At 56.1% G+C, this 25,081-nt stretch overlaps 2 protein-coding genes across 5 annotated transcripts in view; both read right to left on the bottom strand.

Annotated features, from left to right (window-relative positions):
* Window positions 1–4,948, bottom strand: part of TFIP11 (tuftelin interacting protein 11) — a 148,832-nt gene extending 143,884 nt beyond the window's left edge. Inside the window, exons 1-10 of one of the 2 annotated variants that reach the window (XM_063315320.1) lie at window positions 4,705–4,948; window positions 4,416–4,593; window positions 4,152–4,308; window positions 3,621–3,748; window positions 3,085–3,237; window positions 2,306–2,824; window positions 1,833–1,939; window positions 1,303–1,471; window positions 931–1,174; window positions 74–216 (exon numbers count right to left, since the gene is read on the bottom strand). In XM_063315320.1, coding sequence (XP_063171390.1) covers window positions 74–216; window positions 931–1,174; window positions 1,303–1,471; window positions 1,833–1,939; window positions 2,306–2,824; window positions 3,085–3,237; window positions 3,621–3,748; window positions 4,152–4,308; window positions 4,416–4,593; window positions 4,705–4,916 — 2,010 coding nt within the window. In that variant the 5' untranslated portion in view covers window positions 4,917–4,948. The remainder of the gene's footprint in view (window positions 1–73; window positions 217–930; window positions 1,175–1,302; window positions 1,472–1,832; window positions 1,940–2,305; window positions 2,825–3,084; window positions 3,238–3,620; window positions 3,749–4,151; window positions 4,309–4,415; window positions 4,594–4,704) is intronic. The other variant, XM_063315319.1, reaches the window with a different exon arrangement.
* A 3,038-nt stretch (window positions 4,949–7,986) lies between these two features.
* On the bottom strand, window positions 7,987–17,766 carry TPST2 (tyrosylprotein sulfotransferase 2). Of its 3 annotated transcripts, XM_063315399.1 has the most exons (6): window positions 17,677–17,766; window positions 12,160–12,243; window positions 10,550–11,456; window positions 9,575–9,773; window positions 9,241–9,291; window positions 7,987–8,704 (listed from the first exon to the last, which is right to left on the bottom strand). In XM_063315399.1, the coding sequence occupies exons 3-6, from the start codon at window positions 11,386–11,388 to the stop codon at window positions 8,675–8,677; spliced, it is 1,119 nt and encodes a 372-aa protein (XP_063171469.1). In that variant the 5' UTR covers window positions 11,389–11,456; window positions 12,160–12,243; window positions 17,677–17,766; the 3' UTR covers window positions 7,987–8,674. The 3 variants fall into 3 exon arrangements, with proteins under 3 accessions (XP_063171469.1, XP_063171467.1, XP_063171468.1); XM_063315397.1 differs by having other exon boundaries at window positions 7,987–9,291; XM_063315398.1 differs by lacking the exon at window positions 17,677–17,766 and adding an exon at window positions 16,066–16,132 and having other exon boundaries at window positions 7,987–9,291.
* Window positions 17,767–25,081: the final 7,315 nt, after the last annotated feature.

Raw genomic sequence — 25,081 nt, forward strand, 5'->3', positions numbered from 1 at the left:
GGTTGCTGCGAGGGCTCCGGCGGCTTTAGGCACGGTGGCTCTGAAGCCTGGCCAGCTCCCGAGGGCCACCCACCTGCAGCCACTTGGGGAAGAAGTGCTTCTCAAGGAGCCCCACCAAGCTGGAGACGGAGATCATCCCTTCCCAATCCATCACCCAGAAAAAGGCATCCATGTGCTGCTGGTGGGGGTTGATGATCAGCTCGTTGAGACACAGGCCTGCGGGATCGGGGAGGGGTCAGCAGGAAAGACAGCCATCCGTGAACTTGGCCTCGGGAAGGGCACGGCACGGCTGTTCCCGCCCGCCTTCTCAGCTCCTTCACAAGCAAACCGACAGGTTGTTCCAGCCTTTACAATACCTTGCGCCTTCATGAAATTATTGCTTGTTTCCTCCCCAGTCCAGTTTTGAGACCCCCATTGCAGCTCCCCAAAAGAGTGATGGGTTTGCAAAACCGAAACAAAATTGGACTGGGAAGGAATGCAAGAGCAACAGCTCGAACCCACAGTTACCTCCTCCCTCTCATGGGAGTGATCCCTGCCTTGCCTCTGAATCTCCACCCAGGGGTCATTGCCTCACAGCTAAGCAGAGCAAAGCTGGCCTTGCTCTGGAGCCCAAACCCTTCTAGCCAGACTGGCCCCCTCCCTGCCCCTTCTTGCTGAAGAGGAAAGCGAGTGGGGGGAGGCAGATGGTGAAGGCTGCCAAGCAATGGCCGCCTCTTACTGAGGCCGGATAGACTGTGGCAGGAAGAGGGGCTCGGAGGTACTTGCCAGCCAGAATCTCAACCTCTCTCCCTCTGGGATTTCAGGGTCAGGCAACCCACACCGCCCACGTTCAATCCGCACCCGTTACCAAAAGAGATGTGAACTGTCTACCCGCCTGGGCAAACTCACTCTCCCCCCTGCTCTGCTGGTGTCGCAGAGGACGGGACTCACCCAGTTTAGGCACAATGTTCTTGACCATGAAAGCCTCCCATGAGCCTGGGGTGAAAACCTCCTTCCAGGGCTGCAGGATCAGCTTGGCCGAGGAGTCGCTGGGGTGCCATTTCTGGAGGGCGTTGGACAGCTTGTTGCGGATGGGCGAGTAGAGGGGTTCAAGCCGGGCCTGCATCAGGGGAAGCCAGGGGTGTATCCACGAGTGGATGGGGACTGTGTCAGTCAGGGGGTTCCAGTTCTCCACCTTAAAGCGAGAGTGGGAAGAAGTGCTGAGGTCGCATGGGAGGCCTGTGCCGCTGAAACAGAGCCCCCCCCCCTCCCAGGTTCACCCTTTGGGTTCCTCACAGTGGCCTAAGGTATCTCCCCTCACACCTCCTTCTGCAGTTTGGGGAAGATCAGCTGGTCCAGAATGTTATCCAGGATCCACACGGGAACGATGTGCCTCCAGCTGTCAAGGAAGTCCACGATCGGGATGCAGTTCCGGGGCTGCCACTGTGCCACGATGTTCCGCACGTACGGCATCCAGGTTTCCCACATCAATCTGAGGATCCCGAGCGAGTGGTTCAGGGCCCAAATCTACCCAGTTTGCTCCTCAAGCAGAAACTGGGAGAGTTTTAAGGGACCACGTTCCCAGTGACGTCTTTTCCCAACTTTATCTCACGGACTTAGAAGCAGCTTGCATCTTCCTTGATCAGACCGAGAGAAAGCTGGGTGGGGCAAGATGCTCCAAGCTGTGGGGTGAGTGTCCTGTTTCCTCTGGGGCTACCTGGGCTGGGATTTCTGGCCTGCCTTGTCACAAAGACCCCACGTAGCAATCCCACCAAAGGAAGGGGTGTAACTGAAGGTTCAGGACCATTTCTTCCTGGGAAGAACCCATCTCTCCTTCCCTGCTGGAGGTTCACCTGTGAAAAGCATCCGAGCTGAGGTCCTGTGCACTGTGGGACAGCAACTGATCATTCTCCAGCAAGGTTTTCCATTTAGCCAGGATCTCTGTGCCAGAAGTGCAGTCCTGCAGAGAGGAAGGAAGGAAGGAAGGAAAGATACGGCCCAAATCACGCGTTTGGGTGAGATAAGCACTAACCCACAACATTGATTTTTCTAACGTTGCTTGCATTTGGGAGATCTGGTGATACAACCATCTGAAAGAGCCAGGAAAGTGCGCAGAGTTATCCACTCAAATTGCTGCCCAAGGCAAAGCTCACAAAACATTTCCAGCACGGAGGGCCATCTTTGCTCCCTGCCCCTGGCTTGGGACAGGCCAGCGGGGAGGAGTGTTTTGCCAGCTCACTTGCACCAGCGGATTGGCAAGATGCTTTCCCTCAAGGCCTTCAGAAGCTCCTTTGGAGCGGCCTACGAGTTACCATGGAAACCCCACCTTGAGAGGATCCCAGTTCTTGAAGTAGTCCTTGACCAGAGGGAAGACAATGGCCACGGCCAGGTCCACACGGTCCGACATCTGGTACTCTTCGTAGTACTTGTCCTGGAGGGTCTCAAATATCTTGGCGCACTCGGGCAGCGTCAGGGGGTCTTTGCAGTCGGGCTGCATCCGCCTCTCACACTCTTCCACGAGCTCCAGCACCTCGCTGAGGTTGCGGATGTCTGCTTCCCCTCGCGAGAGGACCTTGGCCGTCTTCTCGATCTCGTGGGTCAGGTTGACCACCATGTCCCGTTCGTACTGCAGCTGCCGGTCATTCTGGATGATCTCTTGCTCCGTCAGGTCAATGAGCAGCTGCAGGTTGTGCTGCAGCTCTGGCAGGGAGAAGGCCTGGGTCCTGGCGTCCTTGCCCAGGGGAGGCACCTGCTGCTGGGGGCCGTCCTCCGGGATGTTGTGCTTCTGGCCGATCTGGCTGTAGCTGTAGTAGACCTTCTGCTCCCGGCCCGTCATATCAATCACCTTCCAAAAGAGACGCAGCAGACAGTAGGGAGGGGCCATTACAGGCTCAGGAGGGCACATGGAGCAGGAAGACAAACAATTCAGGCTCTTGCCGGTGTCCCTTCCACGCCCAAAGCACCAAGGAGGCAGCTGGCGATATATTAAAGCCAGCAACTCGGTCTGTAGAAAAACATTCCCAGCTGTTTCCCAGCTGGGGCAGGACTGCTCTGCCCCTTCGCCCCTCCTGCCCCCGGCCATCTAGCTACAACCACCCATCTTACCTTGACCTGCGCCAGCTCCTTCTGAGGGGCAGACAACTGCTTGCCCGCCCTGCCCTTGGCTTTCAGCTCCTCCACCGTCTTGTATGTGTACTTCGGTTTTTTCTTGCCCCCACTGGGGTCTTTCCGCCACTGGCTGAGCTCCTTTTGAAATTCCTGGGGGCACAGAAGGTCAGAAGGAGAGGCAGCGCCCCCCCCCGTTTTTTAATGAGATCAAGTAGGGGACTGCATTGGGGTGGGGGCTGCTGTTCCCCCAAGGAGGCAGGCAGCCACAGAAGGTGTCCCCAGCAGCCGGGTATCTTGCTGGGAAGCAGGACATTTGATCTCCCAGGCCTGCTGCCTGCCGGTGTAACAAGCCATCCCCAACTTGCCTCAGTTCCGAAACTTCTGGCATGAGCCACCCAGGGACAGGAAAGACCATTTACCACACAAAAACACAGCAAGATGTTTAGAGAGCCACCCTTGTTTTGCTGCACAGCGAGGAAAGAAACCTCCTCCCACAGCAGCTGCACTGTGGCAAGGAGACCACGGGGCTGTACCTCCTCCTCCTCTTCATCAGAGTCAATGACGGGGAAGTCCTGCAAGGACTGCGTGGTTCGCTCCGAGCCATAAGCCCCGATAGCTGCCTTGCCTTTTCTCTGCTTGGCCTCGATGGGGTTGATGATACCTAGGAGAGTCCTTGAGGGTTAGTGGGCCTCCAGGCGCAGAACAGGGTGCTCAGAAGGATAGCCTGGCCCTGCTGCCCCCTTGGGCCAGGCGACAACTAGCCCTGCGGCCACTGGGGCCGAAGACCCACAGCGACTCTTCACCTCTGAAACAGCCAATCAGAATTCTAGATGTGGCCTGTGTGCGGCTCTCAACCTCTTGCGTGTGGCTGCAGCACCATCAAGGACAGTTTCAATTTTAACAACACATCATACTAAACTCAGAGGTTATGCTGCCAATGATAACAGGTAAGAGCATGGTTTTCAGAGAAGCTACAACACAAAAAAGGGAGGGAGGCAGGCAGGCAAAGCCAGCCTTGAGTTTCGCCAGCCCGGAAAGTCCCACGCAGAAAGAGTCGGCCCTACCTTGGGCGTTCTTCCCCAGGCCTCTGCCCGGCACGTAGCCCATTTTCTGAAGGAGCTTCTGCCCTATGCCCTTGGTGTGTCTCTCCCAGCTGCCGAAATCTGCGAAGGACTTGGTCCCGCCGACGAAGCCCTTCTGGCTGGGCTTAAAATTGCCTCCCTGCATTTGTCAAGAAAAGGGGAGAGCCGCAGGAGTGAGCATCCAGGGGGCGCGGAGCTGGGCTGGGAGGGAGCGGGGCGGGTGCCCCTTCCTCGGCCGCGACTCACCGTCTTCAGCTTCTTCGGCACCAGCTCCTTGGGGGGCTCCTCCACCCGCGCCCCGCCCTCCTCCTCCTCCGAGTCCTCGTCGGGGGCCTCCTCCTCGTCCGCCGCCGCCGCCGCCGCCGCCGCCCCCTTCTTCAGCCCGGCGCTGATGAAGCTCACCGGGGCGGAGTAGTCCCGGGACCTGGGCGGGCACACGGGCTTTTAGGGCGGGGGGCACCGGAGGCGCCGCTGCACCGGGCGGGTGGGCGGAGTGACCCCCGACCCCTCCTCCGCCCCCCGCCCCGCCGCGCACCGCTTCCCGCCGAAGCTGGGCCGCTCCTCGTCCGAGTCGCGCTCGGCCCACATGCCGTAGATGGCCTCCTCCTTGGTCTGCCGGTGCCGCTGCCGGTTGGGGTTGAACTCGTTCTGCAGGTCCCACTCGCTGACCTCGAAGCTCTCCATCTCCACGCCGCCGTCGTCCTCCGCGCCCGCCTCGCCGCGGCCGTAGAGGTGCGAGAGCGACATGGCGCCGGCGACGGACGAGACACGCCGGGTGCCTCAGGCCCAGTCCGCTCCCGCTTCCGCCCTCCGGCGTCTTCCGGGACGCCGAGCGGCCGCTGCGCCTGCGCGGGAGACGGCCGCTCTCTCCTCCCGTCTCGTTGGCGCGGCGGAGCGAGGGGAGGGGGAGCGGGGAGGCGGGGAGAGCCGCGGGAAGACCGCCCGGGAGCGGCGAGGACCTGCGCGCGTGCAGAGCGCCGGGTTGACTTTCGCCTGCTGTGGGGCTGCAGCTGTCGCAGCGTTGTCGTCCGCGTGTCTTCGTGGGCCGCGCCTTCCTTCCCTGGCGCTCCGGGCATGGCAGCGTCCGAGCCCAGCAGGCGCAGCAGCCCCGCGGAGGAGAGCCGAGGGCAGCCGGGCAGGGGCGGCAGCAGCGGCGGCGGCGGCAGCGGCAGCGGCAGCAGGAGGGGAGCCCCGGGGAGACCCCGCTGGCTGGCTCGGGCTGAGAGCTTCGCGCGGGGCTCAGCTGGACGACGGGAATGCCCGCCCTGGGGAGGCGGTGGGGGCTGTGCCCGGCCCCCTTCGCTGCGCTTTCCTTTGGGCCGACGGGCCGCTGGCCCTCGGGGACGCCGCCCGGCCCTTTCGGGGGATGCGGCGCCGCTGGGCCGCCTGACCCTTTGAGCGAAGGAAGGATGCCTTTTGCTCAAAATAGCACATCGCAGAATAACCTTTAAGGCTGCAGATCTGGAAACAAGACCTGGGGCCCTCTTGCAAACAAACTTTGTATATAAGGAACGGAAAATGATTGATACTTTATGGAGTTGGGCGGCCAATACATTTAAATAAATAAAATACATACAAAAATAAACTTCTGGCATTCTGCAAGGGGCCCAGACAATGTCTTCTGCTCACAATTGTCTGCTTCTCTTGGTCCTTTTCTTTCCAGACCTACTTGCGTTCCTTCAGAAGACCCCCTCCCCCCCAAAACTGCATTGTGTTGCTTGAGATTTTGGGATTCCCTGGGGTAGACGCCTCCTGTCTGAAAGTCCTGAAATATCCAGGTATAATTCTGGGGAGAGGAAAACCTCCAAATGGAAAAAAAGAAGGGGATAACAAGTTTACCAAAAGCTTTTGACCTGGCAATCTGCTTGCAGAGCTGCTTCTCTTGGGAAATAGGGGCCCCCAGCCTCTAAAAGTGGGGGAGAGGACCCTGAGCTGAGATTGCCTGGATCAGGCCTTCCGAAGGCTCAGCTGCATCTGGAGTTTGCTTCCTTTCCCCTTCTGGCCAAGGTTAAAGGCTTCCAGACAGGATGAGCAGAAGATAGCAGCCACCTACGATCCTGCACAAAGGCTAGACTTTGGCTTGGTCCTGCCGGGCATCTTGGTTACGCTTCACAACTTTTCGCCACTGACAATTTTGTTACAGCCGACCCGAAGGGGGTTGCTTGGTGAAGCCATGTTTTGGAAGCAGTTTGCAAAACCGTGCTGGCGTTATTTGGAGACTCAGGAAGCCTCCTGGAGCTGACTGGGAGACCCATTTGGTGATTGTGGTTGCTGAGCCAAAAACAGGCTGGGAGTTGGCGATAGAGGCTGGCGCCATCAAATACCTGGAAATCAGTGGGGTGGTCAGGGAGAAGCAGAGTAGGAATCTGAGTCTGTGGAAACCACAGACCTGTGTTAAATATGTAACCCCCGGCCTCTCTCTCTCTCTCTCATTATAAAGTTATAAAATGTTAAGATGAAAATCCAAATGTGTGTATTTTTTTTAGAAAAGGTAATTGTCTAAATGTTGCCAGGGCAACTTCTATGGCTGCAGAACAGATACTGTTAAAAAAAAATAACATTGGAGTTGTGAACTTGACCTTAGCAAGAAAGCAGAATACAGTAAGGAAAAACCACAATTAGCCCTGAAAGTGCTGGAGGTGAATAAAGGAGGAAAGCTAAGCGAGAGCGCCAGTGTGTGTGTGTGTGGGGAGGCTGGGGAAATGGCCCATGGGGTCCTCCAGAACCGAGGATTTGTTTGAGAAAGAGGCTGCTGGAGAATGCCAAAAAAGCAGCATTTACCTTTTTGCTAAATGGCTGCCTCCAGTCCCAGGAGAACCCCCTGCCCAATTTTTCCTAAACTTCTATCTTCCCTGCCCCCCCCCCCTTTCTGCTGGGCTTTCACACCAGAAGCCACCAGGCTTTTACAAGCTCCTTGCAGCTTTTGAACACCATCAAATATTAATGGTCCAAAACATGGGGTGCGGGTGGAAGTGCAAGGCAGGGCCATCCAATATTCATCCAGCCACTGCCAACAGAAGTCAGGAGAATCTATTACGGTGACGAGGTACTTGCCTCAACTGAGTTCATTTCTCTCCAGTGGCTCAGAAGAACCCACCAGAAAAGAGAAATTTAGGGATGGGGGGAAAGAACCATGAGCTTGCAGCTGATCTGTGGATGAGTCTTGCGATTGCCAGATCCCCATCCCAGCTCACCCTTGATCTGACTCGTTTGGAATGGTGCTGGTCATCTAGTTTTCTATGTGTTTTTCTGTGCTTGGAGAAGACAATTCCTACACAAATCAGCCGCCAAAATACATTCTAGCTGTAACAACCACAGGCCTTGCAGGGCAACAGCTGACCTTGCATTTCAAAGAGACGCTGCTCCCTTTCTCCTAAGCTGGACACCCACAAGCTGATATGACAGCACCTAAAAAAGCCAGCTGCGGCTTTGCATTGCAGAATTGTCCCTGCTTGAGCTGGGTGGCCATCCGCCAGGCCAACCCTGAGCTGCCCATCTGGGGTCACTTGGGGGCCCAAGAAGGTCACTGCTGACTACAGCTTCATCAGTTACACGCATGATTGTTAGAGTGACCTGTTTTAAGCATGACTGAGCAAGGCACAATTTTCTGGCTGGGGTTTGGGGCTCTGCTATCCCACCCCCTTTGGGAGGCTGAGAGATTACCAGATCTCCTGTTCTACAACTGTGGAAAGAAATATGCCACGAAAACCACAGGAACATTCCCATTCTAGGGACTAACAAATAGTCATCGGTATTTTAAAAACCTTTTTTAACTCAGTCACAAGAACAGAAGCTGAAGGAGACAACCACATACATGTTTCAGAATTAATAAATAAATCTCTTTAATTTCGTAAATTACTGAGAAGAGAGAATTAAAGGAGACAAGTGCCAGTAAGACCAAAAGCGCTCTAAGGAGGTTATAGGAACAGAGCTAGCTGAGGTCTGCAAATTAGAGAACAAAAATTACAAGATGGTTTTACACAGAGCCTTAAAAACCTCTTCTGCAGACGAGTATAAAATCTCCAGTATACTTTATGGTTCCTTTTTTATGTTCACATATATCACTGCAGAGCAGTATCCAAACTTGGTATGTGACTTCTTTTTCCCAGGAATTGGAAAGTCCAAACTTGACAAATGAATGGCAAAATGAAAAGTGTTTCACAGACAGCACTTGATTTGGCAATATCAGTAGCAAGCAATATGCTTGGATAACAGACTTCCACTGTCTCTGTTTGCAAATTTTCTTCTCTTCAGAACAATGGGAAGCAATTTGCACCTAAAGGAGACCGACAGGAAGAAAGCAGAATTACTAATCATGACATCGACATCGCATTTAAGGGAGGCAAACCATGGGGTTCCTCCTCTGGTGTGAATTCAGGGCAGAGAGGATGACTCTCCCACTGGAGAGCCCGCTCTCCCAGCATTGGGGTGGCTTCTGTGGAACCCCACCTGGGTGGGAGACAAGGACTGCTGGGGCACGCCAAGACCTACCTGGAAATCGCTAGTCAGTGAAAAGCAGTAGTATTCAGAGTCCCCTGCAAAAGTCAAACACAGAGGAAGGGTCAGCAGCTTCTGAGCTGGACAGTTAAGTTTGGTTGGGGGTCTGTTTCTATCTCTCCTTTCTTAGGTTCAGATAGGAACTAAGTTAGTTGAAATATTTTAAAATTTAAGGAACACATACTATTAGATTAACTATTCCTGACTGCAGGAACGATATCTCAATCAGAAAAGTCCCAAACTGATTTAAATAGAGGCAGTTATGCATCTGAGGAGGTGCCCTGGCAACAGTCCAAAAAGAATGACAGGGAAAAGCCACCACCAAGAGAAGATGGCACTGCCTAACAGGACCCTCTCCATGGGGCAGCAATTCAAAGGTGGGAACATTCCTGTTTCAGCATCCTTCTTGCCCCTGCCCTTGAAAACTATCCAGCACCAGAAATAAAAGACTATTGGGGGCAGGGGCAGGCTGGTAGGCCCCAAGGAATTGTGCCTTACAGAAATTAGGAACATTTCTGCAGCCTGGGAGAAGTGGAGGGAAGAGAAAGGCATGGACAGAGGCAAAGAAACTTACCTGGAGGTGCCCCTTCAGGTTGGCAGGTGTTTTAAAGTCCCCATTCAGGACCTGGCAAAGGGGAGCACAGAGTCAGCCAGGGATGTGCCCTTCAGCCCCTTGGCTCTGCGAGGTGGTCAGCATCTCACTGCCAAAAAGGTGGGCTTGCCTGGCCACCTTTTCTAAGAACAAAGCCTGTTTCTCTTGCTCTGAGCAAGGAGGGCTGGGGGGTTATGAAAATCCAGTTTGCATGTGGAAAGCCCCTTTGCTAGGCAGATGGGAAGAAGATGCCAACCAGCCCACAAGAACCTGACCTGAGAGAGAGACCCAGGCCAGTGGCAGCTGCAGCACTCACCCGGTGGGTGTTGTTGATCACCATGGGGTCCGGGCTGCCGTAGTTGGGGGGGTTTGCGTCGGGGTCGTAGCCCAGCCTGGCCAGCATGGGGGCAATGTGGGCCATGTCCTGCACCACGTCTGCTGGAATGTGTCCCAGCCACTTCATCAATGCCTCCATGTTCACAGGCTTGATCACCTGGTCTGTGGATCGCTCGATCCTGCAGAGACCAAGACGCAGAAAGACAATAGGCATGGGGGGTGGGGGGTTTCCTTGGCTTTCCTTCTCAGCTGCAGCCTCCCCAAAGACCCTAGTTTGTCCAGAGACCCTGCTTTTTTCTCCTCACTGTGGCGAGTCTGAGCAACCGGAAGGAGCCTGTTTATAGACCAAAGGGCTGACGGGCCGATGGCTCCATGTCAACACAGGCGGTTTTCCAAGACAAGAGGAACAAATGCCAGGTGGGGGTCATGGTTGCTGTGGCTGGGAACACCAGAGTTCCATATCATCAGCACCACCACCATCTGAAAAGTGCAGTTGCTACCAAGCCAGCCAAAACTTGTCTGGAATGCCCAAACTGGATTTAAAACAGGATCCTGCTGTTGTGTTATAAAAGGAAAGAAATCAGTGCAGTAACTTCATATGCTGCCACCCCTAAGAAGAACAGGAATGGAGTAATCAGGCTGTCAAAATGATGGGGAGGAAGTAGAGAAGATGAGAAAAGGGGAAGCTGCTAATGTGTGTGTAAAAGCTCCTCACCCCGCTTTTAAAACAACTTTGCCTGTCCTGCTGGATCAAGGCCAACTTGATGGCTTGCAAGCTAAGTCTGAAAGAACTTGGGAGGCTGGACTGCAGAACTGTGTCCCATCTGGCCTGGAGGCTTTGGGGGCCCTGCCCTGGCTGTGCACCCCTGGGCCTTCCAAGGAAATTCTGGCCTCCCAGCCAGAGCTGACCCCCTCTTCAGATGGGCCATGAGGTGAGCCCGGACCGGCCACTCACTTGGAGAGGGAGACCCCGCCTGGCTTCCCGATCAGCTCCTCGTGGTGCAGGACGGCGTCGCTCCAGGCAATGTTCAGGAAGTCCATGATGGCCTGCATGGATTTCTGGGGGTGCAGAACCAGCTGCTCGTAGTAGACGGGGAGGCACCGCAGCCGCCCAATCGCCAGGCACTGGGAGTACATCACCTCGATTGCTTTGTTCCACTTAGTCAAGCAATCCCGATAGCTCCGGAGGTCAAAGCCAGCGATGGTGACCTTCCTGGTGATCATGGAGTGGACGGAGGCCCGTCCGTCACGAACCATCAGGAGGAACTTGGAGTTGGGGAAGAGGTGGGAAAGGTAAATGGAGGACTTGAGGGTGAACGGGTCCTTGTTGCAGAGGTACCGGGCCGGCTCCCCGTGCTTGGCGATCACCTCCAGGATGAAAGCCTGCATGGCCGCGTCCAAGACCTGGTCCGTCACCCCGGCTTCGTCCAGGCGCATCTTCTCCCGCCCGGACCTGGACCAGGCTTGGCGCATGGCTAGCACCCGTGGGATGATGCGCGTCTCCTCCCCGCAGCGCACCTCTGGATGTGCGTCCAGCATGGCTCGCATCAGGGTGGTCCCACTCCGAGGGACGCCACCGATGAAGATCAGCGGCATCTCCTTGCTGTAGCGATATTCAACCCGGTTGGAGTCGAGCATCACCAGCTCCTCGCTTTCGGGACGCATCAGGCCCTGGCCGAGGCCCTGCCCCAGGATCTGCTGGCACTGCAGCATCTGCTGGCCCAGGTGGACAGAAACCATCAGGGCAACGGCGAAGCCCACCACCATCAGCACTCGTCTCACGGTCAGCCGCATCCTCGCCCCCTCCGCATGGGACCAGTGATCGCGCCACCTTCAACATCTGGACACCCGAAGGCCAGGCCCTGTGAAGACAATAATGACCCATCACTTCCAGGCACAGTGGAAGATCGCTCAGCCCTTTGCCCACAGGGGGATCTTTCATCGTCGGCTTCTGATCTTGGCAGACAGAGTCCGACCCAGGGAAGTGCCCACCCTGTGGATGGAGGCACCGCCCGCTGCTTCCACACAGGTAGACAGGAGGGCGAGGGGCACCTCAACGGTCTTGCTCCACAGCCCCTGTGCTGCTGTTTAGCACAGCTACAGTGGCTTCCTCAAGAGGGGCTCTCTTGCTGGAATCTGGAGGTGCTCAAATTACTGGGGAGGGGGAAGTCCAAGATGCTAGCCTGGGGCTTAAGGAATTTTGGGCTAGCCTTCTCAGGCCAACACAGTAACGACCTTCGGGGTGGGTGAGAAAGAGGCTGGTGGGGAGCGCCAAAAAAGCAGCATTTACCTTTTTGCTAAACAGCTGTCTCCAATCCCAGGAGAACCCCCTGCCCAATTTTCCTAATCCCCCACCCGCTCCCCTTCCGTTCCTGCTGGGCTTTCATGCCAATAAGCCGCCAGGCTTTTATGAGCTCCTTGCAGCTTTTGATCGCAATCAAATATTAATGGCCCAAAATACGGGGCGGGGCAGGGGGAGTGGAAGTACAAGGCAGGGCATCAAATATTCATCCAGCCGCTGCCAACAGACGTTGGGAGAATGGATTACGGGGACGAGGGGCTCACCTTGACTGGCAGAGTTCATTTCCCTGCTCACTCGTTGCTCCCTCTCAGCCCAACAGCAAGCCCTGAAATCGGGAGAGTCCAGCTCTGGGGGAGGAAACGCACAGAGTCAGTCTGATGCTTGGCAGGTGGGGAGCATCTTGTAGAGCAGCTCCCAGCTTGAACCTGTCCCAGCTCTCGCGATGGCCCAGGAGAGCTTCCTATCTGTGCAGAAGCCCCACCTGCTGCTGGTGGCTGCCCCCCCGCCCCCCCGCGATCAGCTCAGCTTAAAGCGGCATTCCAGATAGTGCTGGAAGAGCATCTCTGCGGCCTGTTTCAGGGACAAAGACTGAGCCTGTTGCCACGACAACAGACAGCCATGCTCCACCAAGCCACGCAGCTCGGGGAGCCCCACAGAGACACCTCCCCTCTGATCAAGGCCAGGTACATACACACAATGCACACACACACAGGGTGGCCTAGATAAAAGGTTGCACAATCAAGAAGGTTGTTCCTACAAAAGAAGGCTTCTGAGTAATTAGCTGCATTATATAAACAGGAAGCTTCTGTTCTGCAAAATCCAAGGGACTTCCTCTCTTCTGTTTGGCTGCATCTTCAGAAGAGCCCAAAAGTGCTGGCTGCACCATCATGGGGCATCTTTTGAAGTGGGAAAGGGGGGTTTTAGGTTTGCTAAGCGGCGGGAAAACCATGCTGCAGTCAGAAGAACAGTGGCTTCTCGGTTACACGTAACACTCAAAATGTTAACATCGCTTTGCAATATACTTAAAAAGTAAAAGGGTGGGCAGAGATGTGTTTATTGGTCTAACAGTGAACAACTGGCACACCTTGGGCATCTGGCTCCTCAGACTGTTCACTTGCTGCAGTTTCTCTCAGTCCAACTGGCTGAAAGGCTGGCTTGTGTTCGGAGGCCAAAGCTGAGCCCAGCTCCCTGGGCCAAGCTCTCAAGTGGAAAAGCCCCCAGAGTACAGCGCACACCTCCATAAAGGCTGTCCAGGGAAGACAGCCAAAGCCAAGTGAGAAGGATCGGGGTCAGGCACCCTGAGCCCCTGGATGGTACCCCCGAAGTGCGGCACCAATTTCCCGAGGGCCCTGCAGAGCAAGCACCTTCTACTGTGGCTGGGCAGGACTTCTGCCCAGAAAATGAAAAGCCAGTAGGCTGTTCATGTGCCAAGCACTCTCCTACCACCACGGCAGCACAAAGGTGCTCTGGGGAAAGGCCCTGTGGTTTCTTGACCAAAGCTCGAGGAGATGTGCTGAGTCTCTCCAGAAAGATACTGGGGTGCTTTTGAAACTGCCTCCTACCAGGATGGGGCCGTCATTGAGTCCTGGTCACCCAATGCCTTTGACAGGAGAAGCCAGGAGGTAGCCGGATCATCCTACCAGCTTCGGCCATCTTGCGGGCAGGCGGGCTGCTTTCATTAGGCTACTGCAGGAGAAGGCTCAGGACTGTTCTCCCACCATGGTGGGTGTCATGGCAGCTGAGCTCATCTCCACAACCGGTACCTCAGGAACCAGGATGCCCCCATCCTCGGGTTTGAGCAAAAGGAGGTGCCCCCATGGATTTGCAACTGGCCGGAAATTGACCAGTATTCTAGAACCATCGGGCTGGTTGCTAAGGGACTGTGAGCCATGCAGCCAGCTGCACCCCCAGGATTCAGGGCCTGTGATCACTCGGCCATCCATGCTGGCAAAAGAGCCCAGCGGGGTGCTGCTTTGGCAGACAGATGCGGCAGAAGGTTCCTGCATGCCTTGGGGAGCTCTTGGGACTCTTGAAAAGGGCATTTCCAGATTTGCATATGGGCCAAGACATTCTGGAAATCGTGATACAGCAGTAAGAACAGGACTCCTGTTGCAGGAGAAATTATATGGAAGAAGGGAGGGAAGAACCGTGAAATGGTCTCAGGAGTAGGATGCTGGCAGACCAAGTCAGTTCCTCTTCCCATCAGCCCAGAAAACTGGAAGGGCTGCAAATAGGAGTCCTGGGACACTGGATAAATGCCTCAACACAGGGGGCTCTAAGGTTTGGGAGCAGCTGCTGCTAGAAGGCTCCACTTTTGTGGCGGACTAATTCTTACCTCCCACCGGCACCAAGTGCTGCCCCCACTGCTGGTCCTTCTCCTGCCCCTTTCCCCAGTCATGGCAATGCTGCCTTTCCCCAAAAGACTGGGCAGCAAAGCCAAACAGACTTTACAGGGCAGAAGAAAGGCGAACTCCAACCTTGACCCCAGCACTTAAGCCTGAGGGACTGGGGATGAAGCAAAGGCCATGTCGCAAGGTCACAGCTGAAAGGAAATGTGGCCAGTGGCTATGGGGACCCAACCATGGCCTGATGAACGAAGAAGGTCTCCAAGGTGAAGCCAGATCAACAGGTCATCTCTGCTGCAGCCATTTCCAAAGGCAAGGACTGGAGACCAATTGGAACTCAGGAGACCGAAAGTAGCCATGCCTGTATTTCTAAAGTCCGGCTGCAATATTTCTCAGGTGTCTTGGAAGGGAAAAGATGAGGGGGATTTCCTGGTGGCTCTTGCCTTCTGCCCAGCTGCAACCAGGCTCTCTTCCATGCCAAATGACAGCTCAGGAGTTGCCTGCTGATGCGGCACCATTTAAGCACCAATGGAAGAACAGGGATGTTGGGCCCCCCAGGGGTGACAGTGGCTTTCCAAAACTCCCTCTTCCTTGGTGAGGGGGAAGTTTGCCTTGGTGCAACTGCTCACCACAAAGGTAAGCAAAGGTTAGCAAAGAAACCTCCATCTTTGCCAAAACATGCCCCAAAAACATGCACACGAGGTGTCTTCAAACGCCACAGATACCACAGGTCACTGGAATAGGAAGTGGTTTCACTTACAGAGAGCCAGAGAACCACCTGATGCCAAAAGGAACCTGCTGGACAGAGCTTGCTGTTGGCATTGCCAGACGCCCCCAAGAGGACCCCACAGGCTGCCTGCTGGCCCTGGGCTGAACCCCTCTCTGAAATCCAAAGCAGTTTGCTCCTTAAGCACTGGGAAGGAGCCTCTGGATGGAAAAGACTCAGGGCAGGTCAGGGAGAAAGAGTTTGAAATGTAGGCAGACCCTCCTGCCCATCCCAGCCAGGAGGGAGACCCTCAGCTCCTGTCCTCCTGCCCCAGTAGATCCCAAGTTCAGCAGCCTCACTACCAAGTTCAAGAGATCCCAAGTTCAGCAGCATTTATTCAGCAGTGAGAGCTCCCCCCCACACCACACACACATGCTTAAATGGAGACCTAGAAGGGGTGTCCACTCAGCTGAAGGCCTGCTACTTAAATGGAGAGTTTCTAGTACAGAGGGAGGAAACGAAAGCTCAAATAGATTCTGCTCTGCACGGGAGCACTGCCCTCCATGCTTGGCTTTTTCCTTTTGCACAGATGCAAACAGAGCAGCCGAAAAATGGAAAGGTAATTAGAATCTCAGCAGAAGGCCTCCAGACAGAGGAGGAGAGGTGAAGAGAGGCTGTCTTGAGAATGAGTTCGTCTCTCCCTCTGCCTGCAACAGGAAGTCAAGAGCTGCATGTCTGGAGCAGCTGAGGAAGGAGATAAAATTAGCTTCCTGTGCCACTTGCAAAACCACATTCGTGGGCTTCGGTCTTCAGTTTGACTCAGCTTTTCCAAAGCAGAGCACCTCTCCTGCAAATGGCCTCCCAGGGTGGCTCAGCTTCTCTTAGGAACTGTCAGCCTGGGGAGCCCTTCTGCATTGATACTTAGCACCCCCGCCAACTCTCCACCGGCGCCAGGCCGGGGCGAGCACCAGGATCCCACCTGCTCTTAAAAGCTCAAGCCCCCTTGGAGACTTGGGCCCAAACCCATCTCTAGCAAGGATCAAATGCAAGGCTTGGGTGAGCGTTGGGTTTGCCTCAGCTTCTCCCCGTAAAATGGCAATGAAAAATGGCGGCCACACAATGAACGCTGTCCAGAGGGTCAGGGAAGCGGATGGCTCCCTGCTGAAGGCCCTGAGGAGCTGCTCCTCCAGACGCAACCCGCCAGACAAGCCAGTGGGGGTCTTTAGAGGCCGTTTGGCCCTGCCACGCTGCCACAGAACCAAAGAACATCCATGCAGCACAATTGGGGCAGGGGGGGATGCCCCTCGGGCTCTGGAGAGGTGGGTGGTGTTGCCTGCCTGTTCCGGAGGGCAGGATGCCATTCAGCTTCTCAGCACTTCACGAATCACCTCTCTTCCTCCCAGCCAGCAACCCAGTCTTTGCACCACCTGCCAGCCAGAGCTACTCACAGAACTAACGATCCATGAGGACTAGAAGCACTGTTTCTTTTCCATAAAAAAAAAAAAGCAAATCAGGTCTGTTGATGATAGGACGAATTCAAATAACCTTTTGACCTGTTATAAACGACAAAGATATCTCTAGGCACCAAACACAATATTTTTCCTTCAAGGTTGCACATCAATTTTACTTCTGTCTTCAGCGGAGCGTTGTAGCGATCAACCATTTACCACGTGGGTATTATGCAGGTTGTTCAAAGCAGCTTACGCACACAAACACAAGTGCACACAGAGGAAAGAGAGGAGGTGGCTGTGGAAGTGGGAGGCCGTCCGATGTCGTGATGTGCATGCCCAGTTGACGCAAGTGGGGCTTTTCAGCAAAGTGCAAAAAAAAAAAAGACTGGAAACAGCACTGGGTGGGTGAGTTGGCAGAGGTGAGGGTAGAGGCCAAGAGGCTGGGGGAGAACCCAGAGAGCCCTCCTCTTGCCCCCAAGGCAAATCAGCTCCTGAGATTTGCTATCCTGACCAGGGGTGGCATCCGAGAAGAAGAGCAGGGATGCCCAGCCCACCCCCACCGCCCTGAGTGGGCCAAGGCCAGCTGTGGTGGGGGATCCAGAATGGAGTTTTGAGGGGAAGGGCAGCAACATTCTGACTCCAAAAACAATTCCTGCTCTCCATCCTCTCCTTTTAAGCAAACGGCATCCTAATGGATGTGGGGGAGGGTATTCTTCCTGCCGGAGGGAGGTTCCATCACAGGCTAACCGTGGGAAGCCTCCAGGGTCAGGAGTACTGGACCCCTGGACCTGGGGCTCATTCCAGACAGGGCTTCCAATGCCGGCAGCTCTCCTTTCTTGGGGGAAGAGGAAACAAAGACTGGGGGGAATCGGGCTGGAAAGTACAGAGGAGCTGCAGGCGGGTTCACGCAGGGTCTGCCCAACCGGCCCTTCGGGAGGGCTCAGGATGCAGGCTCCGCGCGGCGTGGGAAGCCAGCCCTGTCGGTGGCATCCGAAGCCCAGCGGCGAAAGGGCCGGGAGCTGCCTGGCAACCAGCGCGGGTCGGTCACGCTGCCAGGAGAAAGGCTTTCGTCGGAGCCAGGGGTCTCCCCCGTTCCCCTTTGCACGTGGAGGAGGGGGCTCCCGGAGGGCGCCAGGCTGGCAGGGCGACGGCAGCCCAAGGCGTGGGGGCCCGTCGCCTGCCGCGGGGGAGGGAGCGCGCCGGCGGAAGGCAGCGCCCGGTCTGCGGACTCCGAGCGGGGGGGCGCGGGGGCAGTTGCGAAGCGGGGGGGGTACTCACCGCTCGAACCGCGCCGCGGCGGAGTCCCGTTCGGCCACGGAGAGCGCAGGCAGCTCCAGGGCGGCTTCGCTCCTCCCGCTCCCGGCCGGCGCCGAGAGACGTCACGCGCACGGAGGAGGAGGAGGAGGAGGAGGAAGGCGCCCCCCGCCCCGCCCCGCGGCGGCCCTCTGAGGAGCGGCAGTGCCGATCCCAGGCAAGGCGCGGGCGGCGCGGTGCTGGCACGCCGGTTTGGAAAGCCTTGCCCCGCAGCAGCTCTCAGCGGCGCTGGCCAGCAGCCTCCCGCCTAGCCTCCGGGAGGCTCTTGGGCCGCCCCGGCGCGATGATCCCGCCAGCTTCTTCACGGCAACGTAAACCAAGCAGGGATAAGGGCAGCCCGGCAGGGAAACCCGTTTAAAGGCCAGAGGGGTGAGCGGGGCGGAGGGGATCCGCGTCTCCCTCTCTGGAGGGAGGGGGCATCACCAGTTTTAGAAGCCCGGCCGGCCAGGGAGGGGCATCTTTCTCTGGGCCCCGGGCCTGCCGGGAGGAAGGCGGGGTCAGCTCCCTCAAACCCCTTCCCCGGCAGGGGAGACTTAGCAAAGCTGCGCGGGAGGATGGGAGCAGCGCAGCGCGGACTGCCGGGGAAGGGGGAGCCCGGCATTTCTAGCTGCGCTGCCTGATGTGTTTGGCACACTGACTTCCTTGGAGGGGAAAAAGGGAGAGGGCAGGCCAACTTTCGCTGTAGCCACTATGTCAAGAAGCGGGTGGCCGAAGCACCCCATCTCAAAGAAAAGGAGGTCTCCTGGCACCCGAAAAAGTTAAAGGCGAATGGTGAACCAACAAGACCCCAAAGGAGGAAGGCGCAGGGGCCGCGCCACAGCTTTCGGCCCCCTCGAGACCCCTCCCGGCCCCCGACAGAGTGGCGCTGCGCTGCGCTCCGCGACGCCTCGGCCCTCGGGGGCGCCCAAGGCACCTGCCCTTCCCCGCCTTCGGGCTGTCCCGCTCAGGGCTGCCCCTCGGCGGGTGCGTCCCTCTCATGCAGGGGCGGAGGAGGACAGCCACGGCGAGCTGATCGCTGCCCTGCCAGGGAAGGGGCTCTGCTAGGCCTTGCGGGCGAGCCACTTGCTGGCGGAGGGCTGAGCCAGCTGGCGCCACCTAGTGAGCGCCCAGGCTTCAGGGACGTCCCGAGCACCCTTCCCGGAGCAGCCGGCTTGCTTTCCGCGGCGGGGCTGGGGTCTCCGACCTTCCTCCAGCAGAGACGAGCCTCGCCCCGCATTGCTCCGTTCGGCACGGCGGAAACAGCGGCCAGACGGGCATTCGCCTCCACCTGTCCGCACCCGCCGGCCGGGCTTCTGTCCGGCTCCCGAGCCCTGGCGCGGGGGAGAGACGCCTTTGGGCAGGAGGGCCGAGAACGATGGGAGCTGGTCCATGCCCTGCCCGGGAAGACGCCGGCTTAGGCAAGGAGCGCAGGCAGCAAATGCAGCGGGGCTGCAGCTCCACCGCGTGGCCGCCGAAAGGTTGTGCGGCCCCTCCCAGAACGTGCCCTGCCCGCAGGTGATAAGGCCTCCCCACCGGGAGACTCCCTCCCAGAATCGGGCCCCCAATTCCCAGGCTGAAACCGCAAACAGAGCGTCCCCACTCACGCACCCCCGCGGAACGCCGCTAGTCGATTCTGGGAAATGTAGTTTTCAGAGGCAAGTGGCAAGCCCCTTGCTAAGGAACTACATCTCCCAGAATGCCCCGGGAGCTTAATACTTGGGCTGCCGAGAAAGCTGGAGCGCAAACGCGCACGCCGCCAGGGCGCAAATCGGTGGGGTCGGCGCGGCTATCGGCACGCCACTTTCGACGCTCGGAGGACCCGTTCGTCCCACCGCGCTGCGCTGTTTTGAGAGCGGCCGGGGGCGGGGGGCGGGTGTGTGTCTTGGAGAGTTAAACCGGGACTTCATTTCCCATCCCTCCCAGCGCGCACGCGGCCGCCAAAGCATCCTGGGAGTTGAAGTCCAAGCTCCGCTCCTCGCTGGAAGCCGCGAGCGTGTCAGGACAGCGACCCCCGCCGCGGCACCCGAGTTCCTCTCAGAGGGCCACCCAGGCCCCGGACCTCCCTAGCGCGAGCAGCTGCAGTCTGTGCCGCGTCTCAGTCCTCCCCTCTCCCCAGTCCTGAGCGAAGAGTTGGGGGCACTGGAAGCAAGGCGGTGGGGCTTGGGGGGGGCGTTCTCCCTTTCCTCGACCAACCCAGCCGCCTCCTCTTCCCTTCCTCTCCGCGAGGAGCAGCCAAGACGGCCGGCGTTCAACAGCCACTTTTCGTCAACCCCTGAATGATCCCGTAACACCCCGAACCCTCCGTGCACCCCAGGCCGAGCCGTCCCAGCTAGTCCGGGAAGCCGAGCCGTCCCAGCTAGTCCGGGAAGCCGAGCCGTCCCAGCTAGTCCGGGCCGGGCTTCAGTGGCCCGGCGAGGCGCTTCCCCGGCTGAACCTCGGGGGTGTCGAATGAACGGCAGCCCGGCGGGCGCTCGTAGGTCTCGGGGCTCCGGTGAAGCATCCCCTTTACTTCGGGAGTGCTCTGGCTCCACCCGCTGGGGGTTCCCTTTCTCAAAGCGCCGAGGAAGGAGGGGGCCAGCGCTGGGAAGAAAGAGCTGCTGCCAGGCCCTTCAGGCAGCAGGTGGCGACTTCAGCCAGGAAACCGCTCGCCCTCGCCTGGCCCAGCTGAGGACCCGCGTCCTCCGGGCTGCAGGGCTGCTGGGGCCACGAATAAATGCCGATGCAGCACCCAAGGGGGCACTCTCCCCAAGCTCATCCTCTGGCCAAATTAGAGAGGCTTTGCCTGAGCTGCAGTTCACGCACCACAACCAGGGGTGAGCCCAGCCCCAAACCCCCAGCCTGTGCCCGTCCTCCTCTTCCTCATCCTCATCCTCATCCTCATCCTCATCCTCATCATCTGCTCATTAATCCCCCCTCCCCCCAAGCCAGCTGGTCATAATGAGATGCTAACTGGATTTTCTGTAATATCGGGTCAGAGAAGGCCAGGAAGGTAAGGCTGCAGTCAGCGTATTGTTATTATCAATCAATAACCTATTTATTTTCCAACACTCCTATTAACCTCGGCCAGCCAATCACCATTTCAATTTGAAAAGACTTTGCAGGACACTCTGCTGAGTGGACAAGTCGGGCTGAGAAAGGAGTGGGGCCTGATTCTGAAGGTGGAATCCGATTTGAGTCATTTTCATTTGGAGGTTAATATCTGTTAACACGCTCTGCATCCCTCACCTTAGCAGAAAGGCAGCTGCAGAGCCTGCGCAAGTTGGGGCATTCCTGGATTCCTCCCTTGCCCAGGGCTCCTTGGTCAGCAGGCAGAAGGCGTACTTTGGGCAGAGAAGGTCCAAGGCTCAGCACTTTCAGGAGGGGCCCCCAGAGTGCCTGCCCAGAACCGTGGGGCGTCCCAGGTGGCCAGCACAGGCCGGCTGAGTCAGAGGGCCGTGTCCCAGGAGTGGGATCCTTTGGACCATCGTTTTAAACAGCTCCACCCACCAGCCAGGGAAGCTCCCCCACATGGGCAATTCGGCAGTTGGTTTTCTCAAGGAAAAGAAAAGATGAGGGCGTATTGGTCCCTGCCCCCCTCCCCCATCAGGAGAGAGATGTTTGTGTGTGGCCATCCAGAATGATGGACACATAATACTTCAAAAGTTATGCCTCTCTTATGGGTAACTCAGACTTCCCATGCCAACTGATGCTCTAAGTAAGTGCACAGACTTGATTTGGAGTAAACGGGCAGTACGTTGTTGGGGAGAATGCACACGGGTAGAAGACATGTAGGTGCATGTGCGTGTGATAAAGATCAGCTAATGCTGTTTTGAAGCCCTTGCTGCCTGTGTGTCTGTGTGTGTGTGTTTGTGCAACGGGGGAGGGGGGAGAGCAAAACATTCCCACAAGCAGGGAACTGTAGCCCCCCACCCCCCACCCCAGTGTCCAGGGCTGCCTCTTCCTTCCACCCCTGCCAGCTGCAAGGTCTCTGTCCAGTTAGGACCATCGGTGGGTCAGTTTCCTGCCAATTTCACCAGGCAACCTGCTGATAGCATGACCCCCCCTCCCTGTCCCTTGTAGGCCCCAGGATTCCCGACCCCATGGCTGATGGGACAGTGCTGGCAGACCATCCGAGAGGCCGGGCTGGGAGCCAGCGGTGGTGGGTGCTGGCTCTTCATTTTGAGGGCGGTGGACCCTGTGCAAGCCCAGCCCCCTCAGCCCTTGTGCCAGGCCCTCTCCACAGCCTGCTGGTGCCCCTGAACCAAAGGGCGGGCAGGCAGGCATTTTATCCACCTCTGGCAGGAGGAGAGGGGGAGACGCGGGGTCTCCAGACTCTCAGCAGAGGCTGGGTCCTCCTCCTCATGCAGGAGCCATTGCTAATAAAAGAGCTTCAATAATAGCAAGCTTAAAGTCAGCTTTATGGTTTGCTGGCTGCCCTTTCCTCAGCCGTAAAAATCACCCCTCATTCATATTCATGGCTGTTCATTAGCAAATCGGGGGGGGGGGCAGATAGGCATTGTCATTCTGCTGCTGGGTACCTGTCCCCCTCCGCCATGGCCCGCTTCCTCCCTGATTGCCAGCATTAAAGTGGCTCCCCGCACAGGTTGGATCAGGCCCTTTTGCGCGTGTGGCATCAGCCCTCCCTGGACACTCTGCTGATGTCTCTGGGGATCCCTGTTAACTGAACCTCAGCACTTCCCCTGGAGGGGCTCCTTACAAGCAGCCGCAGCAAGATGGCAGCTCTGAGTCGGAGGCGGCGGACCTTCCTCTTAGCCACGGCTGCTCAGGTATTCTTGCACTCAGCCCTTCTCGTCCAGGGCAGAGAGCTCTGACTGGGTCACAAAAAACCTGGCAACTTCTTTGCACAACTCTTTCTGGGCAGAGAGAGCAGCTTTTGGCATTGACACACTGTGTGGTGAAGCCATTCCAAATTCTCCAGAGTGGGCTCATATTTCCTGGATGCTGTGTCTTCCAGATGGGCACGATGCTAAGAACTGTCTGGGAGGGAGAGAATCCATCCCTTAAGCTCCGCTTTATGGCACACGGCCCAAAAAGTTTGTGTGTGCAAGTAGGTATGTGTGCACGCACACACACATGCAAACTGTCCTTTCTGTTTCAAGGGGTTTTTGCAGGATTTCCATATTGGAAGGAAACCCATAGTGGTTGGGCGGGGGAGAATGGAGCACTGGCAGGAAAAGCCTGTTGCTAGCCCTGAACTCAGTTTCACCAATCAGTCGGTCGTTGGACAGAAACATTTCAAAGCGCCTTTTCCAAGCACTGTACTAAAGCGCTTTCCACTTGCCCTTAAACTGGTGGAAAACTCTACCTGTGTGACATTTGCTGCCCATCCCTCTCCTGCCCTTTTTTTTTTAGTATGATTTTATTGAAAGTTTTAGAAACAAGAGTAAAAATTAACAAAATTATAATAAGAAGCAAAAAAGGAAAAGGAAGAAATAAAAGAGAAAGTAAAAGTGTGAAAAGGAAATAAAGGTGGAAGGAAAATAGAAAAGAAGGAAAAAAGATGTAAAGAAGTGGCTTCTGAGCAGTTATAAGTACAACTGTAGATTTATCTCTTTCTCTAAAGTTACACCATGACTCTCTTCTTTCTATAATCTGTCCTATCTAATCATCAAAACCATAAGTCGGAAGCATTTTTTTTCGTTTTATGCAAAAAGTCCATAAGGGGTTACCAGTCAGCAATAAACATAGGTGCTGTCATCTCTCTTAAGACAATTTCGCCATCTCAGCAAGTTCTAGCCTCTGTTCTGACTCTCTGTGAATGGGCTGTCCTGACTATGTGTGTGCAACATGGGATAAACACTGTGACTGGCTGAGGCCCCAAGCTTGGCTGCCCTCCCTCTTCCACATGCACCAGCCAGAAGGAAAAATGTCTCCCAATCACAGCTGTTGGTCAAAATGAGATGCGTCTGCTTTCTGGACCCCAGGCTGCTTCCATGCCATCCTCTTACACTCCGTTCCCACAACACGCTAAGCCAGGGAAGACGAGCCAAACTTCATGTTGGCTAAGATTGGCATGTGGTGTCAGTCCCGCCCATGCGCTGCAGTGCTAACCCAGGACTGGGGAGACCCAGGTTCAGTTCTGACTCCTGCCACAAAGCTCCCTGGATGATGTTGGACCAGTTGCTATCTCTGTCCTCACCTTCAAGAATAAAAGCAGATTTGAAACTTGTGGGCATCAGCCCCACCAGAGCCTTCAGAGGTAGGCTAGCCCCGAAGCTTGTCACAGTGGTCTCTGGCCTCCTCGGAAGGGCCACTGCGATCCCAAGGCTCAGCTATCACTTATGAGGGGGACACAGATTGGCTGTGACCTGCTTCAAATCAAATCACTGATCTGATCTATTTTGACACTTCAAATTGATCCAGAGAATTGTTTTGATTCGATTTTCCAACTCGATGCAAGGGGGAAAAAAAGAGGCTTTTGTGCATGTGATTTGATTCAATTTAACAATTTGACTCAATTCAGAGATTTGATCGAATTGGCTTCAAATTGAATCTCTGAATTAAAGCTCAGCCCAGCCCTATCAATGCCCATTTTTACAATTATTACTGATGTTCTACATAAGGGAATGTGTTTAAATGCATTAGCTGGATGCATTTCTGTGCTCACGTTCTAGATGGTGAAAGGATGCTCGGCATGGGGCCTGGGGTGGGGGCTCCTCCAGCATTTGCCTGTTTTCCCAGGACTTGGCTGTTTTCCTGCTGCCCCCTGCCCTCCCCACCCACCTGGCCCCGGGACCCAAAAGAGGTACAGTAGGCCAGCCCCCAGTGCCCCCCCCCCACTCCTTCTCCTCCTTCTCCTCCTTTTACGCCATAAACACAAATCCTTTTATCGCATCTCTTTGCTGGATTTGCTCTTTGATTTAGTTGCATCCCGCCCCTCCCTCTGGCTTCCATCAGGCCTGGTGCTCGCTGGCTCACTTACGCACTGGCTCGCTCGGTATCTCCCACCATTTATCTCTCCCCCAGCCTCTGCGCATTTCTTTGGCCCTGATCAATATGCCGGCTGGCCGCGTGGAGGCTGGCAGCCCCTCCCCAGAGTGGCAGGCATGTAGTTTTTCTTGTCCAGCATTTCTCGTTAAGCTTCCATCTCAACTTGTTCTTTTTCTCATTAGGGTTTTGCACAAGGCTAGTTGTATTTCTTATGTGGCTTTTTCCGAGCTGCTCTCCAGGTCTCCGGCCATTCTTAAGAACAAGACTTTTAAAAGTTTCATTTAACTCGAGAGGACTCTGGGGCCTCTTCAGTGGAGATGGGAAAAAGTAAACGGCATGACATTTTGATTTTCCAGGGGGAAAAAGGGAGACCCTTGGCATTCTTCCCAGCCATGCTTTTTTCAAGCGAAAATAGGCAGTGCAGAAAATTATTTTTTTATTCCTTTTGGTTTGTTTGCTT

Source organism: Candoia aspera, chromosome 15 (genome assembly GCF_035149785.1).
Source record: "Candoia aspera isolate rCanAsp1 chromosome 15, rCanAsp1.hap2, whole genome shotgun sequence".
NCBI lineage: Eukaryota > Metazoa > Chordata > Lepidosauria > Squamata > Boidae > Candoia > Candoia aspera.